The sequence below is a fragment of the Rana temporaria genome, chromosome 8 (genome assembly GCF_905171775.1).
Source record: "Rana temporaria chromosome 8, aRanTem1.1, whole genome shotgun sequence".
Classification (NCBI taxonomy): Eukaryota; Metazoa; Chordata; class Amphibia; order Anura; family Ranidae; genus Rana; species Rana temporaria.
Genome location: NC_053496.1, coordinates 125,110,628 through 125,129,415, shown reverse-complemented (window position 1 = coordinate 125,129,415; position 18,788 = coordinate 125,110,628). Strand labels below are relative to the sequence as shown.

Below are 18,788 nucleotides of genomic sequence, written 5' to 3'. Positions count from 1 at the left end.
CGGGGGGGGGGGGGGGGGGGGGGGCGCGACATTCCTCGCCCTTATATTTCATAAGTTTACTATCTTTATATCACTCAGGTATGTCTGTATGTCATTTATAACTTTATTTCTGGGAAACCTTTTAATTGTACCACATGTCAAAGAATTAATGTCTAAGTGACCCTTTTTTCTCTCTTTTTATTGTCTATATGTTATCTTTTTGTAAACTTCTTTAAATTATTGATTTAAAAAAAAAAAAAGTGTAGCTGTGCAGGGCTGCCCACACAGTCATTTATTCGCACAGATCTGTGAGTGAGTAAACTACTGTCAGCCACCGCGCCAGACAGCCTGTAGTACTCGATGAACTGTGAGGGTGCTGATAAGCGCGCTTGTAGTGTATTGATTTTTCCTGCAATTCTGTTACTGGTCTGCCTGTACCTGGTGGTACTTGGTGTCTGCAGGAGCCTGGCCTCACACCAGTGATCCACTAATCATGGGTACAATGCTCTGCAGGCTCCATTGTAAAAAAATATATATTTTTTTTGCATGCAATTTTCTTTTTTCCTTTTTTATATTTTATTTTGGGAATAAAAGAAGATAAATTACAACATTGTATACAAGTACGAAAGGTAAAGTTGTAAAGTAAAAATAAATACATTTACACTATTAAGGCAGAGTTTCAGCCTGAACAAAAAAATAATTAAAAGTCAGCAGCTACAAATAATGTAGCTGCTAACTTTTAGGCTGCGTTCACACTATCTTCACATGGGGCTCACAGCAGGGGTCCGGTGTGTCCTCTGTTCACTGCTTGGGGGTCCAAATTTAGCCCGAAATTTTTCCTGGATTCAGACCTGAAACGGACCAAAAGACGCACAGGAGTCACTGCGGAGATATGTGAACCGGCTCCATAGAGAGCCAGTCAAAGTGTCCTGCTATTGGGAATTGAATGTGGATTCCCTGCATCCAATTTTGCAATTTTGTGAACCCAGCCTTAATATAAGGACACTTGCCTCTCCAGGGTTCCCACGATGACGGCACCCCAAGCCGATTCGTCCATCGGCTTCGGGTGCAGGCGCTGGCATTGCAACGAAGTGTTATACGCCAATAAATAAGGTGTATCCAAATAACACGCCCAAGCTCATCTCTTCACCACACACAGCCACAAAGACAAGAGAATTCTTGTTGGGCTGTGTATTAGTGCTCGAACGAACACACTTAAACCAAATTTTAATGGCTGAAAGAATATCAGGCAAAATGGTCTGCCCTCACGCATGTTCACTTCATCAAATCCGGCCCTCTTTAAAAAAAAAAATTGACGCCTCTGGTTTAGATCAAAGCATATTCATGTGTTAGAATGGTCCAGTCAAAGTCCAGACCTAAATCCAATTGAGAATCTGTGGCAAGACTTGACAATTGCTGTTCAGACTCGCCATCCAATCTGACAGAGCTTGAGTTATTTTGCAAAGAAGAATGGGCAAAAAATTCACTCTAGATGTGCAAAGCTGGTAGAGACATTCCAAAAAATGTACAAAGTATTGACTCAGAGGGGCTGAATGCAAATACATGTCACACTTTTCACATATTTATTTGTAAACAATTTTGAAAAACATTTATCATTTTCCTTCCACTTCACAATTATGTGCCACTTTGTGTTGGTCCATCACATCAAATCCCAAAAAATACATTTCCTTTTTTGTTTGTAACATGACAAAATGTGGAAAATGCCTAGGGGGTATGAATACATTTTCAAGGCACTGTAGGCAGAAGGAAACTAACACTGCTGACATGCAACAAAGGATATGAAAACCAATGGAACACTTTGGTCGAATATTATTTAGATTTAAGTTATATCTATTTAAAGTGGGCTCAGGAAGTCAGCTGCTTGTGATTTGTTTGTAATGATTATTTCTGCACGCTTCCCTGTGGCTTGGCTTTTTAGCAATGCCAGTGATTGTACTGGTATCAGTTTTCATATGGCATGGTGCCATGTTCTCCTCTGACCTTTAGGCCTTGTTCACACCAACCTGTACACTGAAACGCACATGTGTTATGGGGGCCGGTGTAATGTGTTATAACCACATTATATACACATACACATAATATATATATATATATATATATATATATATATATATATATATATATATATATATATACTTTTTTTTTTTTTTCACTGGATTGACTTTTCACTCTCCTCTGACAGACAAGCTCTCGGTATTGTGGTAAGAGCCGGTTCACACACGGGCAACACGACTCTGGGCGTGACTTGGGGCGACTTCAAGTCACCTCCAGGACGACGGGTGAAGTTGCCAGTGGCTAATCAAACAGTAATCAGCTCTGTGGGAGGGAGGGGTTTGCCTGAGAACTAGTTTCTCTTCCTGTAAAGTTGCTTCAGTTAAGACAAGGGGATCTGTTCTAGAAAATTACTCGAACCCCCAAACATTGTTTTTTAGCATAGACCCTAGGGAATAAAATGGCGGTCCTTGCAACTTTTTATTTCACCAATTTTTCAAACGCGTTTTTTGAACAAAAAGTTAATGAATTTAAAAAACAAATGCTAAGTTGGCCAATTTTTTTTTTTTGTATAATGTGAAAGATGATATGCCAAGTAAATGGATACCTAACGTGACACTTATAAAATTGCGCACACTCTGCGCAACGCTTTGAACATTTTTAGAGGTACAGAGAAGGTCTTTGAATTGTTGCTTTCGCTTTAACATTTGTGGCGATACCTCACGTGTGGTTTGAACGGCGTTTACAAATGTGGGTGCGATGTAAGTATGCATTCGACGTGGGCCCTTCACTTTTTTTTTTTTTTTTTTTTCTTATCACTTTTATTCATATTACCAGGAATGTAAACATCCTTTGTAATAGGAATAGTGCATGACACTATAAGACCCCACATTTCTCCTTTTAGGCTGGAAAGACATATCAAAAAAAGCGATCTCACCTTTCCAGTGTTTATCTGCCGGGTCAGACAAGCTGTCATAATGTCGCACCTGGGCCTCCAAAGGTCATAGAGACTGCTGGGGATCATTTGGCCTGCGGTATTCTCTATTGTGAACCTCCACTGCCAGTGAATTCCTTCAGCCGCTGCTGTGTTGGGTTAAGATGGATGGTCAGGGGGAAGTCAAACACTGGTTCAACCTCCCCAATATTTGGTCTCCTGGTACAGATCATGCTTGATTAGCTCCCAACTTGGCTATAGCAGCAGGGGAATGACGGCTCTGAACCTGGAAGTGACCAAATGCTTGTCATTCATCAGAGGGGATTGTTAACCACTTCTTGACTTATTTGCAAAATTTTATAACCGGAACAAATGTATTTATTTTTATTTTTTTTCTTTTAAAAATGTCAGTTTTTGTTTAGCAAAAAACAAACTCCTCCAAAAAAAAGCTCTATCTGACTCAAAATATAATAATAAAAAAAGTATGTATGTGTTGCATGATCGCCTGAAAATTGGTCTGGGTAGGGGTACTGTTAAAGTGTTTTGGACGGCTCTACAAACCTTGTTTTACCTCCCTGGATAACGGGATCTATATAAGCATACTTGGTGGCCAAGGGATTAAAGTGACGCTGAACAATTATCATTATTCTCCAAAATAATCCATATACGCCCATTACTTAACCACTTGCCTACTGGGCATTTTTACCCCCTTCCTGTCCAGGCCAAATGTTGGTGCTGTTACACTTTGAATGACAATTGTTAAACTGAGCTTTCTTTTGGTGGCATTTAATCACTACTGGGTGTTTTTTCATTTGGGGGGGGTAGACAGAACATTTTTGAAATAAAACAAATGTTTTTCATAGTTTGCTATAAAAATTTAGCAAACCGGTTATTTTTCTCCTTCACTGGTGTGCACTGATAATCGGTGTCCTGATTTTCTGTAGAGATAACCGGCCTGTGTGAAAAGGGACATTGGCTATCAATGTGAGAAAAGGAATGCCGCTAACCGGATTGTTTACATTGTGATCAGCTGTGATTGGATCACGTGGTAAAGCGCTGCTAATTTTGCTCTTTGCCCCAATCTGTGATCAGCTGTGTCCAGCAGGCGCAAACGGGGGACTATGTCGTGACTTCCTCCCAGGTCGCGAGTGGTTAATGACCAGTGTCAGTGCGATTTGGCTGATATGTGTGACTTCATGCACAGATGTCTATGCAAGTTGCACCTGAAATTGCCAAAAGTAGTGCAGGAACTACTTTTTCAAATTTAAAGGGGTTGTAAAGGTAAAAAAATAAAAAGTAAATACCTTCCTTTACCTTAATGCAGTTCTCCTTCACTTGCCTCATCCTTCGATTTTGCTTTTAAATGTCCTTATTTCTTCTGAGAAATCCTCACTTCCTGTTCTTCTGTCTGTAACTCCACACAGTAATGCGAGGCTTTCTCCCTGGTGTGGAGTGTTGTGCTCCCCCCTCCCTTGGACTACAGGAGAGTCAGGACGCTCTCTAAGTTGCAAATAGAGAAAGGAGCTGTGTGTTAGTGGGCATCCTGACTCTCTTGTAGCCCAAGGGAGGGGGCGAGCACGACACTCCACACCAGGGAGAAAGCCTTGCATTACTGTGTGGAGTTACAGACAGCAGAACATGAAGTGAGCATTTCTCAGAAGAAATAAGAACATTTAAAAGCAAAATCGAAGGATGTGGTAAGTGAAGGAAGCTTTTTTTTTTAACCTTTTTACAACCCCTTTAACCACTTGTCAACCGCCCACCGTCAAGACGGCGGGAGGAAGACTCTATGTAAAAAATATACTTTTTAGGTTTTTTTTAAACTTGTCCCTCTTTTGTTTTATAGCGCAAGAAATAAAAACCGCAGCGGTGATCAAATACCACCAAAAGAAAGCTCTATTTGTGGGGCAAACATGATTAAAATTTCACTTGGGTACAGTGTTGCATGATCGTGCAATTGTCATTCAAAGTGTGACAGCGCTGAAAATTGGTCTGGGCAGGAAGGGGGTGAAAGTGCCCTGTAGGCAAGTGGTTTAAAAGGGGGGGTGATGCAAGGCATGATTACAAAGCATTTGGGTGGGCTGGGCTGCTTGCGTTGGGGGGGGGGGGGGGGGGGGGGAGAAGCCCAATTTTTCACATGTGCCTAGAGTGTACAGTAGTTAGGATTAAATCACATTCTTTCTTTAGGGGTTTTGAGAAAAGCAGTGACCACCTTTGCTGGAATTGGACTGACAGATTGCAGGAAGAAGTGTTTGTTATTTAGCTCCTCTAGTGTAACTTTGTAACTCCAATGTCATGTTTCCAAACACAAATTCCTAGGGCGGAGCTGTATACTTTGCTTTTCCCTCCTCTTACACTTCACTTCTGCTCTTTCCTTTGACTGTGTAGGATGACCTACTAATTCAGACAGTGGATTGGAAGCTACCAGCTTCCTCTAATCCAGGCGGCTCCACTAGAGGGAGCTGAGAACATCTGACAAGTCTGTCATTAGAATCTTGTACAGTAAAACCTTGGTTTGAGAGTAACTTGGTTTGGGAGCGTTTTGCAAGACAAGCAAAATGTTTTAATAAATTAAGCTTTGATATACAAGCGATGTCTTGATATAAGAGCAGCGTCATGTCACAACTGAGTATAAAAAAGAAGAGGAGCCTCTAAGTGTAGCAATGTGGTTACATTTAATGAAGCTACAACATTTAGCAACTTGGTGCTACCGCTCTTCTTTTATACCCTGTAAAAAAAAAATGCTTTGGTATACAAGTGCTTTGGATTACAAGCATGTTTCTGGAACGAATTATGCTCGCAAACCAAGGTTTTACTGTATCTAGATTATTGGATCTGCTTAGTCTTTCCAGATAAGTTGCCTTTTTTAAAGTCTGGAGTGTTGGGAGGGTGGGCAATAATCACAGGCTCTCCAACCTATTACGCCCCCCCCCATAACAGTTGTATTACCTTTTTGATCCAGCCAGTTTCATTATTGGCTTCCTTTTAACAGACTCGGCTGACAAGGATTAGACACAAATCATTTTAACAGTGAAAGCGATGCTTACAATAGTCGGCTTTAAAAAAAAAAAAAAGGGGGGGGGGGTATTAAACAACACATAAGCAGTTGCTGTTGCCAAGCAGGGGATACCATGGAGCTTTCTTTAGTCGGCAACCTATACATCAAAAAGCTTGCCCTCTGCGGCGTAGACAAACATGTTCCACAACGTCCAGGTTTAGAATTCTGTTAATGCTCTAAAGCACAAGATCCTCCATCTTTCTTCCACCCTGTTAAGCCAATGACCAATGGTTGGTGGCTGCAGGCGTTTCCAAGTAAGAGGGATGTGAGATTTTGGGGTTGAGGTGACAAATTTATAGATCATTTGTAAATTTTAGTTGGGATGTTTGAAACATGGAGCAGAAAAATGCTGTCTGTCTGGGAACCTTGTAATCTGTCAATTTTTGGACTGACCTCTCTTCGGTAATGATCAAGTTTGGGGCAGGACCAAAGAATGTGTAACATTAGTTTTTTTTCTTTTCCTGGCATCTCCAGCATTGATCGGTAGTGTTTTGGGAAGAATTTATGTAGAAGAGTCGGTGTATGGTACTAATTTGTCTGAATTCTAAAAATGGTTTCCTTGATCCTTGTGGAAATTGGAGGTAAACCTGATAATAATCTGTTGGTCTTGAGTAAATGTACGGTCAAGGTCAGTCTCCCATTTCGTTATACAGGGTAGATGGTAATCCTCAAAGGGGCATCTTTATAAAGCAATACAATGTGACAATCCCTGAACATTCACAAGTAGTTTCATTCCATGTAATTTAAAATTCATACACCAGTAGGATTCACCTGCAGTGAATGTCAACTAATGTCTTTAGCATGTATAATAACTTTGGGATTATGGCTCCATCTACTGGAAAGATATGGCAGCTCGGCAGCTAAGTTACCAATTGGTAAACATATTTTATAGAGAGATCACCAATGTGATATTCCAGTTATGTGCAGTTTGTTTCCGCTCACTTTTTTTTATTTTGTATACAAAAATTAAAGTTCGACTTTGGGATGGAGAAAAAAAGCCCATGCAGTTACATGCTCCCCACTGATTGGAGAATTCCGGCTCTGAATGCACGTGGGCCTATCGGATTTCTCCAGAGATCACTGCTTCCACACAGCAGCAATCCCACTTTTCTACTCAATCTGTGGATGATTTTTAACCACTTCAGCTCCAGAAGGTTGTATCCCCTTCATGACCAGGCCATGTTTGCTATTCGGCACTGCGCTATTTTAACTGACAATTGCGCTGTCATGCAACGCTGTACCAAAATGAAATCTTTTTTTTGTTTTTTGTTTTTCTGTATAGTTTCTCTCTGGGCCTATTTACATGACTGTGCAAGGATTCATAAAGAAAGTACAATCTGCATCTGAGTTCCTGTTTTAAGGACCATAGTTTATGGTGCATGCGTGTAAAAGCTTGTGATAATGTTTACAACACACATGCACTCTTGGAAGTGCCTTTATTCTAGTAACAGAAGGCCATTTGCAGTAATAATGCACACATGGAAATGTTACTCTGCATACTGTACACTTTTTATGCAGTAGAAAATCTGTTCTGTACCATGTGCCATCTAGTGGCAACTTTGGTGCCTGCAGCCAGTGAACGGCATACAAAGTTCTCGTACTGTGTTGTGGGTTTTTTTTTTTTCTCTTCCCAATCCTGGTATATAGAGTATTTTCATTTGCAGGTTGGCATTACTTTAGTGGTGATGGGGGTCACTTTTTTAAGATTGGTTAGTGGTTTGGTTCTCATTGGTGTCTGTAGATCACGGGTGTGGGGAGCTTGGTGCATATTTTGTTTTTTTGCAGTTTCACTACTCGAGCCCATGGCAGAAGTGTTCTCAAGCACTACCTCTTCAGCCATTTGCATGTTCTGTATTTGTAATCTAAAATTCAGTAGGGAGCTTTCCTAATAGATTCTGCTGGTGTGTACATGTGGGGACCCAAGAGTGCCAATTGTGTTATTGGAATATTTGAGGCCCAAAAGAAAACCAATTTTTTTTGTTATTTTTTATTTTTTTAAATCTGTAAACTTGGAAGCGACTTTAAAATATTTGATGTCCGTTCTTTATCTTTTATTTTACTGTTTAGTCAGTTGATCACTGGAGACATGTTGGGCATAAGGTAGCCTTTTTTTTTTTTTTGTATGGCGGTCCTGTCCAGCTTTTGAGAAGGAACCCTACCACCAATAATTGAAATGGTTTCATGGTAGTAGTTTTTGGCAGTAAATTGCTTTGCTCAAGTTTGTCTTGGTATGTGGGTGAAGTGACTTAAAATATAATCAGCATTCGGATGGCTTTGCCTGGATTGCAGCCCTAAAGTAATCCCTTCCCGAGGCAATTATGAATGGTGTCGCTGCTGAACACCTCATATAATGCTAGCTGCTTGGCTGGTCGGCTGACCCAGCTTGGTGCAAAACCCTGTGTAACATGTATGCATATAGTATAGGTAACATTCAGTCCCACCTACTTGTTCTCAATAAGGGACCTGACGTATTAAAACTCAAAAGCCAGTGTGTCCTTATGACAGCCAGGTAACTAGCATTTGCAAAATGAGTGTCAATTGTTGCTTCTAAGTAGCTATCCTGAGACGTAACTAACTGGTATGAACCAAAATCTGAGACCTTGGTGGACAAACTTGCACTCATTGCCGTGAAAGTTTGTTAGGAAAACCGCATCATTATTATTTGCCAATAACCCTATAAGGCCTCATGCACGCTGGACATGAATATAACATTATAAAAACGCCCGTAGCTTTGCAGTGAGTTTTTCAACATTTTTGCAATAGCGTTTATTCATGTAAGCGTGTGGTTTCTTAAAAAGAGAACATTTTTTTTTTTTTCCATGGATAAAAAAACTTTAAATGCTGGTGAATGACTTTTTTGAGCATTTATTGACGTTTATCAGCGTTAGAGCGTTTTTACAGCTGAAAATCGCCTCTCCGATCCTGTGTGTTGTTGTGTTTTTTTTTTTTTTTTTGTTTACTGCTCAAAAACGCCACTGCCCAAAACGGCTGATAACCACCTATGTGTGCATGGACACATAGGATAACATGGAGAGTTTATTGACTGTAGAAAAAAACGTCTGCAACCAAAAACGGCTTACTGTAAAAATGTCTAACGTCCAGTGTGCATGAGGCCTCAGGAATGAATATGTGCAGGAGAAATTGAGAGCCAAATAAACAAAGAAAAAAAAAAAAAACTTTTTGGCATTGTGTTCTTTGCAGCCAATGGCAAGCTTTCTTTTTCTATATTCCCTTCTTAAAAGGAGCCTGTCAAGATAAAAAATAAGGGACCTGCATTGCTGATTTGATGGTGTGGACTTGGAGGTTATTGTACACTAAACAATTTTTTAGTCTCTTTCCACCAAGTTTTAGGGCTCATTCACAGGGGTGCAAAGGCCTGTGCACCAATCAAGAGCTGTTTGTCTATGTGGAACTACATGCAGGCAGCCTGTTTTTAATCAATGGAGACTAAGAGGCTGTATGTACTCACCCACGCATTGACAGGTGTGCAGAGCTACGAATGCTGACGGTGCGTTTCAGGATGTGTACCCGTTCCTGCACACCTTTTGAAACTCTGTCAGGGCAATTCTGTACAGCCGCTGAGTCTCCTTTGACCAACATAGGCTGTCTGCACACAGCTCTAGGTTGTAACAAAAGCAAAAGCGAATATGCTGTATGGTCCTCTGTGAATGAAACCTTGAGTCTCGTTCGCACACACATTAAAAGCAAATGTTTTGAGGGAAGTTTTTACCACTCCTCCTCAAACACCTATGCAGTTGATAATATGGACCGCGCACAGTGCGAAAGTTGAAGCGTTTGCTTCAAAATTGATACTTCATGTCGCGTTTGAAAGGAGTTGAAGCATTTCAAATCTATGGTAATGTACTGCAAATGTGGCGGCATGGGTTTATGGGTATGCAACATGTTGGTACATTAGTTAATAGGCGTTTGTGATGCGGATTTAACACTGCAAAAATGTCAACTGTGTCGTGAACTCGCATAGGGTGTTTGGGGGGGATCATTTTTAATGTTTGTTAAATGATTATCAAACGCACCTATTACTGTGCATTAACACTATAGGCACGTTTTTCATAAGCATTAGTATTTTGAACCAGTGTGAATGTGGCCTTATCCACAAAAACAAGTGAACCTGTCAGTGCAGCCCATCACCAACCGTTTCTACTGAAATTGTGTTGATAGTATCGTAGGCTACCTTAATTCTTATGGCCCGTACACAGGATTCGAAAATCAGATGAAAAATACCACTTTCAACGTGATCGTACTTCAAAGCGTTAGTACTGAGCTTTCGAGAGCCGATCACAACTGTTCATCCGATTGGACAAACACGAAAATATTTCTTGTACGATACCAGATCGTATGATTTTTCATCAGTAGTTTGTCTGAAAATACACATGACATCACTTCCGTGTGGGAATAATTTTAGTTACTTTGGTTAACTCTCTTCAGGTTCGATATGACTAGCATGCCAAAAAATAAAAACCGGTCAATCTTTCATCCGATTTTCAGATCGGGTCTATGGGGCATTAGTATTGAATTGAAGAAAATGACAGTCATGCTTTTACTTTACAAAAACAAGTCCAGCATTGATGGCTTCCTCGTTTCTGACATAGTGTTGATTGATTAACCAGTTAAGCCCCGGACCAATATGCAGCCTAAAGACCCAAGGTGTTTTTACAGTTCGGGGACTGCGTCGCTTTAACAGACAATTGCGCGGTCGTGCGACGTGGCTCCCAAACAAAATTGGCGTCCTTTTTCCCCCACAAATAGAGCTTTCTTTTGGTGGTATTTGATCACATCTGCGGTTTTTAGTTTTTGCGCTATAAACAAAAATAGAGCGACAATTTTGAAAAAAATGCAATATTTTTTACTTTTTGCTGTAATAAATATCCCCCAAAAACATATATAAAAACATTTTTTTTCCTCAGTTTAGGCCGATACGTATTCTTCTACCTATTTTTAGTAAAAAAAATCGCAATAAGCGTTTATCGATTGGTTTGCGCAAAATTGATAGCGTTTACAAAATAGGGGATAGTTTTATTGCATTTTTATAAATTTTTTTTTTTTTACTACTAATGGCGGCGATCAGCAATTTTTTTCGTGACTGCGACATTATGGCGGACACTTCGGACAATTTTGACACATTTTTGGGACCATTGTCATTTTCACAGCAAAAAATGCATTTAAATTGCATTCTTTATTGTGAAAATGACAGTTGCAGTTTGGGAGTTAACCACAGGTGGCGCTGTAGGAGTTAGGGTGCACCTAGTGTGTGTTTACAACTGTAGGGGGGTGTGGCTGTAGGAATGACATCATCGATTGTGTCTCCCTATAAAGGGGATCACTCGATCGATGCGCCGCCATAGTGAAGCACGGGGAAGCCGTATTTACATACGGCTCTCCCCGTTCTTCAGCTCCGGGGAGCGATCGCGACGGAGCGGCTATAAACAAATAGCCGCGCCGTGGTCCCGGATCGCTCCCCGAGCGGACCCGACCTCCGCATGTAGAGGGGGGGGTCCCGATCGGACCCCCCACCCGCTAATAGGCAAGGACGTACGTGTACGCCCATGTGCCTGTACGTGCCATATTGTGGACGTATATGTACATGCGGGGGTCGGGAACTGGTTAAAAGTAAAACCAGCTGCTCCTAAGCAACTATGTGACTTTCTATGTATCCCAAAACAGTGGAAATAGTACCGTTCAAATGCCCCCAAACCTGACAGACAGGATCGGCTTGTTGGGCTCTAGAAGACTTCAACACAATTACACCAACTCCCTGCATGAACGTGTAAAAGATGGCTTTAGCTCCTGTTCTCCACCTGTAGAGAATTCTTTTGTTCCTTTTTTTTTTTTTTTCCATACAAAACTCAAACCATTTCAATCCATGTGTACTCACCTTTTTTATGTCCAATATGACTCAAGTCTGCGGACTATTGCAGGAAGTCTCACAGTTGGTACCTGAGCTATACAAGTAGCCAACATGTGATTTATCCTACTTGTAGTATTGAAGATTGTGGCTCATGCAATACATTGGTACCAGTCTATTTTAAATTGGCAATAGGCTAACCTTGAAATGTCAAGGTGAATAAGTGTACCCCTCTCCGAAGTGCCCATTTTTTTGTGACTTTGAGTAAAAAGATTACTCTGAGGGCCAGTTCACACCAGATGCAGTTCCGTGCACTTATTTTTTTCCTATGCTAAAAATGCATGCACAGTGTTTTCCATGTTTTCCAATGTAGTTCACACCAGTGCAGTCAGTTTCTGCACCAGAAACTTCACGGTGTGGACTATAGCCATTGGAATACATGGAAAACACTGTGCATGCATTTTTAGTGCAGAAAAAAATGTGCATGGAACTGCATCTGGTGTGAACTGACCCTGATATTTTGTGTGTGTGATTACACACACACACTTTATTTTTTTCTCAAACTTTGTTTTATCACTGTTACTATCTGTACGGATTGTGAACTGATTTTATATTTCATTTTTTTTTTTTTTTTTTCAAAGTAGGTTTGTTTGCCTGAATGAATGGCTGACTACACACTGTTGCAGAGGTTACAGATTACGTAAATGCCATGAGATGAACTTGGACTTCTCCCCTATTAGTGCAGCATGTTCCAGCGAGCGAGGGCACAGTGAGGGGTCATATAAAAAAAAAAGTGCTGTTCAAAATTTTTGCACGGCTTACTAGAAGTTAAGCTAAGAACCCAAATGCTCATAACCCACAAATTGGAATCAAAGAGAGACATTTTATCTTTTATTTTCCTAAAACCAAACTGTGCTCACAACAGGATGGGTAAATGTGCTCACCACTAGATGACAATCCAGTCTGGCTGTCTGACCTGTTATGTCACAATGAATTTAGTTCAGTATAGTTAGTACCAAATTGACTGGTATTATTCAGATGTGTTCTGCCCAGTGTGAGCTGCAGCTGAAAGAGTGTATACCAGGGATGGTGAACCTTGGCACCCCAGATGTCTCACTACCCTGCAGAGTGCATGAGCATCATGGGAAATATAGTTCCAAAACATCTGGGGTGCCAAGGTTCGCCATCACCGGTATATACAGTATGTACATGCCAAGAGAAGACTAGATCACATTAATGTAGCTGTTATTCTAGTAGTCAATTATACAGATTATAAAGTCATATTGAACAAAAATCTTTTACACCGAGGCTGTTTTAAGGCGTTTTAGCGCTAAAAATATTGCCTGAAAACTGCCTTCGATGCATTGAGTGTCTTTACACCCGGGCCGGGCGTTGGGGGGGGGGGGGGGGGGGGGGGGGGAAGTCCTGTCGGCAGCATCTTTGGGGTGGTTTGGGAGCGCTGCATAGTGTATACAGTACTTCCAAAACGCCCCTGCTCATTGCAATGAATAGGCAGAGCTTCCAAAGCGCCGCAACATGGGAGTTTTTGTCCCCTTTTTTGGGGGTGAAAGCACCCCGCTACCAGCTGTAAAGCACTGCTATATATCGAGCAGCCTAAGATGGAAGGAACTATAATAAAATATATATATATTTTTTACTTAAAGCGGGGGTTCACCCGAATTTTTTTTTTTCTTTAACATTATATTGAGGCTAATTACGGGAAGCAGAATCGGGTGTTTTTTTTTTTTTTTAAATCAATGCAGTACTTACCGTTTTAGAGATAGATGTTCTCCACCGCTTCCGGGTATGGTCTTCGGGACTGGGCGTTCCTATTTGATTGACAGCCTTCCGACGGTGGCATACAGCGTGTCACGAGTTGCCGAACGTCGGTGCGGCTCTATACGGCGCCTGCGCACTGACGTTCGACTACTTTCGGAAACTGGTGACGCGCTGTATGCGACGGTCGGAAGGCTGTCAATCAAATAGGAACGCCCAGTCCCGCAGCCCATACCCAGAAGCCACGGAGAAGATCTATCTCTAAAACGGTAAGTACTGTATTGATTTAAAAAAAAAAACACCCGATTCTGCTTCCCGTAATTGGCCTCAATCTAATGTTAAAAATTGAATTTTTTGGGTGAACCTCCACTTTAATGTAATCTTCTAGACTTATCTTACAAATGTACCATTTCAGAGAACATTTCATCTAAAAATTGTTCCAGAAAAGGCCTGGTATGGAAGTGGTTAAAGTGATGTTAAAGGTAATTTTATTTGTATGTATTTTTTTTTTTATTTCTTTATAACAGGCATGTTATACTTGCCTGCTCTGTGCAATAGTTTTGCACAGAGCAGGTCCTGATTTTTATTTTTTCTTTCCTTTTCTCGGGTCGCCTGCCCACGCTCTTGGCTCCTCCTCTTCTCCAAATGCCTCCATAGCAAACTGCTTGCTATGGGGCACTCGTGCATACTTGCTCCCTCTGTCTGGCCCTAACCCCGTACTCCCTCCTCACTGGCTGTGAATTAATGGCAGTGGGAGGCAGAGACATGGGAGAGAAGCTGATCTTGTGTACATCACTGGATTGGGGTTGTAACCAATTTAACCCCAAACCAAAATTGTAATATATTGCAGCTTACTAGATGTGGTGGCTGCATTCATTTCTTTCTTTTTTGGGGGGGTTCTCTTCCACCTGTTTTTAGCTGGTGATCTGTCTAGTAAACACACCTCCTGTATTTGAGTACTCCCACTCTGGATGAACAAGCAACAAAGACCCCTTTTGAACAGTGGCATTGTCAGTCTGGGGGGAAAGGGGTGTTGGATGGACTAGCAGGTTTAGATACACAAACTCTGAATGTAAATGCAGCAAAACTTTAGTTTAATCATTCAGGAGAGGTTGTAAAACATCCTGTGTACATTAAGCCTTACTGCCACTGACATCTTCAGTGACACTAATAAAGGGATCAGTGCTAATATACGCTGATACCTGTACTAATGGCACTGGCTGGGAAGGGGTTAACATCTAGGTCGATCACATGATTGTGTGCCTAACCAGTGTTAATGTGTCCTGTTTTTACTAAACCATGCGCCAGTTTTTTTCTGTGCAGAGTCCTGTGTTTTTTTTACAAACACAGGGCTCTCTTCTATCATTTGCCAGGACCCGGTGATTGGCTTGCGGTGCAGCGAATGGCAGCTCAAGCTTCCAGGTGCCTGTGTGGACCCCCGAAATAAAGCCCCGACATAAGCCAACACGCAATTCGAAAGCGGCATTTTTCGAAACGATCGTACGATAATTGGATCATTAGTACAGAGCTTCCGAGAGCCGATCAGGACAGTTCGTCTGATTTTTTTTCCCTATCGGACATGCACAGAATTTTTTTTTCGTACAATGCCAGATCGTACGATTTTCGTTTTTAACCAGTACAGCTGTCGTTTGAAAATACAATACAAATGCATTACAACACATGACATCACCTCCGATTTTTTTTTTCTTTATTCCGCCGTACAAGAATTTTCGTGACTTTAGTAAACTCGTCAGATTCGACGTGAGATTAGCATACAAAACAGACGATCATTCGTCCGATAATCGGATCGTGTGTACCGGGCAATACAGGTATTGTGAATGTACTAGCCGACCTCTGCGGCAGTAGATGTATTGTGGTGGGTCGGCGGGCTGTTGGTAAAGTTGGATGTCACGTTGTGGCAAACGTTTTTACTTGTGAATGGTGTGCGCCAAAAATGTGCAAAAAGTGTGACGCTGCTTCATTGCTTATTATGCGATTGGATCATTCATACCTACTGGAATATATCTGTTATCATTGGGGGAGATTTCCTAAAACTGGTGCAGCTCTGCATAGTAACCAATCAGCTTCCAGGTTTATGAAGAAGCTGAAGTCGGAAGCTGATTGGTGCTGCAGCAGTTCTGATGATTGAAGTTGTGTTCAGGTTTGTCCCGGATGTTCTTGTTGCTGTGTATAGACAGTAGATTCTTTCCATGGCTGGTGTACACATGTCTAGGAGGATGTCTGTCCCTGGAAATGATTAGAACGTGATGGATGTAGAGGAGGAGCGGTGAAGCGCTCTGCCTGTCATGGATAAAGCCACATGTGGCGATAAGATGATAAGGATTTGGGAGCGGGGTGTGTAGCGGGCAGAGCCCTGGGGCTGGCTGGCCATATGGTCTCGGAACGCTGTGGCGCGCTCTAGCCAATCGCTGCACGGCTGGGCGGAGCTTCCGGTTGATGGTGGAATGATAGCACGGCTGGTCTGGAAGCACGCTGCTCCAGTATTACACACACAGGAGTGTCAAGGATCGGCCCCGGGCATCTCAGCACTTGTGATCGGCTCTGTGTCAACATGCCAGCCTTAAGGTAACCTCCCCTTCTGTGTTTACCTGCCAACCATTGTCACCAACTCGTCTGTCATCTCTGCTGATGTGGACAACTTTTCCATACACATGCATCCTTCTGGTAGCCCCCTCTGCCTCAGGTAGACACGGAGCACACATTATTTTTGCAGGTTGTTTTGTTCTGTTGAATGAAGTCTGCAGGGAATCTGCTTCTATAATGCGAACAGCTGACATGGAATACTGATTTGCTGACCATCTGGGTGAAAACATATCGTGATTTGATGAAATGTGTGTTTTAATGTCCCCAAAATATCTTGCCAATGTCACAATGTGTTCTGCTGCTGGACACCCACCTGTTGTCTTCCCATGGCTTTGGGATTTGACAGCTTTGTGTACAGAGAAAGTGAACTCTGGCATTTGTCAATATTTAAAATTTCCTGAACTGTTGCTTAATGTCACATTTAAACCTGCCTGACATTTGGCAGTAGGCGGGTTTTGGACATTTCGGCTTGTAACCCTTGCTGGTCAGTTTTAATGGCCTCTACCTCTATGGCTGCAGTGTAATTCTTATTTCCTTGCTAGAGGGAACGATGCTGGTTTATTTCTGGGACACAATCCAACCTACTTTGCCCAATTGACTTATTCATTGACACAGTTACTATGTACTTGTGGCAGTTAACTCTAATGACACTGCATATGCAAGAACCTTCATTCTTCTTTTTTCTTTAAGGAATTCTGCAGCTGATAGGAATTTGTGAAGAGCTTTTTGTTTTTCGTCAAGTCATGGTTTATAACCTTATCCTGTTATCTTGAAACCACAACTAATTCCAAAGGCTTTTTTACATACATTATGTTCCTGCTCTGCTTAAGCATTCACATAATAACCTTACAAAGTATGTACGTCTAAGGTCCGCCACATGTGCCATTAATGGGCAGGCTGAATGTACCAAGTTGATCAACTTTGATACAACCAGTCTGCTGTATTCTCTTGCGATTATCGCTAGTGGCTGCCATAGCTGCTGGCAATGATCGCTGTCTTCTCCCAGTGGGGACTACTCCCTCCATGACCTGGCAGGAGGGATTCCTCAGTCAGCACCAGTGGTTACAGAAAATACATTTTCTCTGTGTATGGCCAAAGTTGATGAGTGGGATAAGTGTATATTCAAGTGCTATAAAAGCAAAAAGCAATCCTATTGTGGTTCAGCTTACACACTCTTGGGCTCCATGCACGCTGGGCTTTTTAGTTTCACCTGGTGATTTGGCCAGTTAGTCTTTTTTTTTTTTTTTTTTTTTTTACTGAACAAACTGTCCTGTAGATGTAGCCGTTGGAGGGTTCACACCATTTAACACCGACAAGGGTGCTCAACATGTGGCCCTCCAGCTGTTGACACTACAAGTCCCATGAGGCCTTGCAAGACTGACAGTTACAAGCATGACTCCCAAAGCCAGAGGCATGATGAGACTTGTAGATCTGCAACAGCTGGAGGGCCACAGGTTGAGCAGCCATTATTTAAGCACAAGGGTGCTTATAATGATTGGCTTTTATTCATGTAAAACCTTTTATCCCTAAAGAAAAGCTGTTGCTGTAGTTTGGTGTCATTTGTAAGTGTATCTAAATCTGCTAGTACATGTAAACACTCCAGACTGACAAGGCTGCAGTCCAAAGATGCCCTGTGCTCCTTCATCCAGAGTGGGGGGCGTTCCGATCCAGGAGGTGCAGTATTGGCCAGATCACCAGGTAAAAACAGAAGGGAGAAAAGCCCCAAAACATGGATTGCAGCCACCACATGTAATGATCGCTAAGTTGCAGTTTTTTTGTTTTAAATTTTAATAGCGCTTTTAGGTTGTTTGTTGCCAATTTAGTTGACAGATTTTAGTGTTGCAGAATAATGTCTAAAACTTTGTCTGTTTTATGGGATTTTTTTTTTTAGCTGAATCTTAAGACCCCCCCCCCCCCCCCCCCTCAAAGACAGGTTTGCCTATACAGAGGAGCTTGGCATCTGTGTCTGCAGTTCTTTCAAGTAGATGGAAGAGTGTGGCACTGACACACCATTAAAGCATTTTTAATGTCCAGTCAAAGTTGAATATTTTGGCGTGTATACTTTGTGAACGCAGGCTTTCTGTTTACCCCCTAGCATTTATCTAGTGTGGTTGGTTACTCTTGCCTACTAAGTCCCTGTAGTTGCTGGTATCCATATCTACGGCATGGCTCTGTATCCAAGCATTACAAGCAAATCTTCAATTTTACTAGTTTGAGTACCAACCTTTGTGTGTGTGTGTGTGTGTGTGTGTGTGTGTGTGTGTGTGGTTTTATTTTAAGAGAGGAAATTTTGCATCACATGCAGGAACTGCAAACCTAAATGGATGTAGAATTGTACTGCGATTTTATATAAAACTTTGAATATAGGTAAACTGAGTCAATACAGTTGTGCTCATAAGTTTACATACCCTGGCAGAATTTATGATTTCTTGGCCATTTTTCATAGAATATGAATAAAACACGTTTCTTTCACTCATGGTTAGTGTTTGGCTGAAGCCATTTATTAATCAACTGTGTTTACTTTTTTAAATCGTAATGACAACAAAAACTACCCAAATGGC

The 18,788-nt window shown here is 41.6% G+C and overlaps 1 protein-coding gene across 3 annotated transcripts in view; it reads left to right on the top strand.

Moving 5' to 3' along the window:
- ADK (adenosine kinase) overlaps nucleotides 1-18,788 on the top strand; it is a 223,684-nt gene that overhangs the window by 6,975 nt on the left and 197,921 nt on the right. Inside the window, exon 1 of one of the 3 annotated variants that reach the window (XM_040320664.1) lies at nucleotides 16,067-16,209. The exons of 1 other annotated variant lie outside the window; for it this stretch is intronic. In XM_040320664.1, coding sequence (XP_040176598.1) covers nucleotides 16,196-16,209 — 14 coding nt within the window. In that variant the 5' untranslated portion in view covers nucleotides 16,067-16,195. One more of the 3 variants, XM_040320663.1, reaches the window with a different exon arrangement.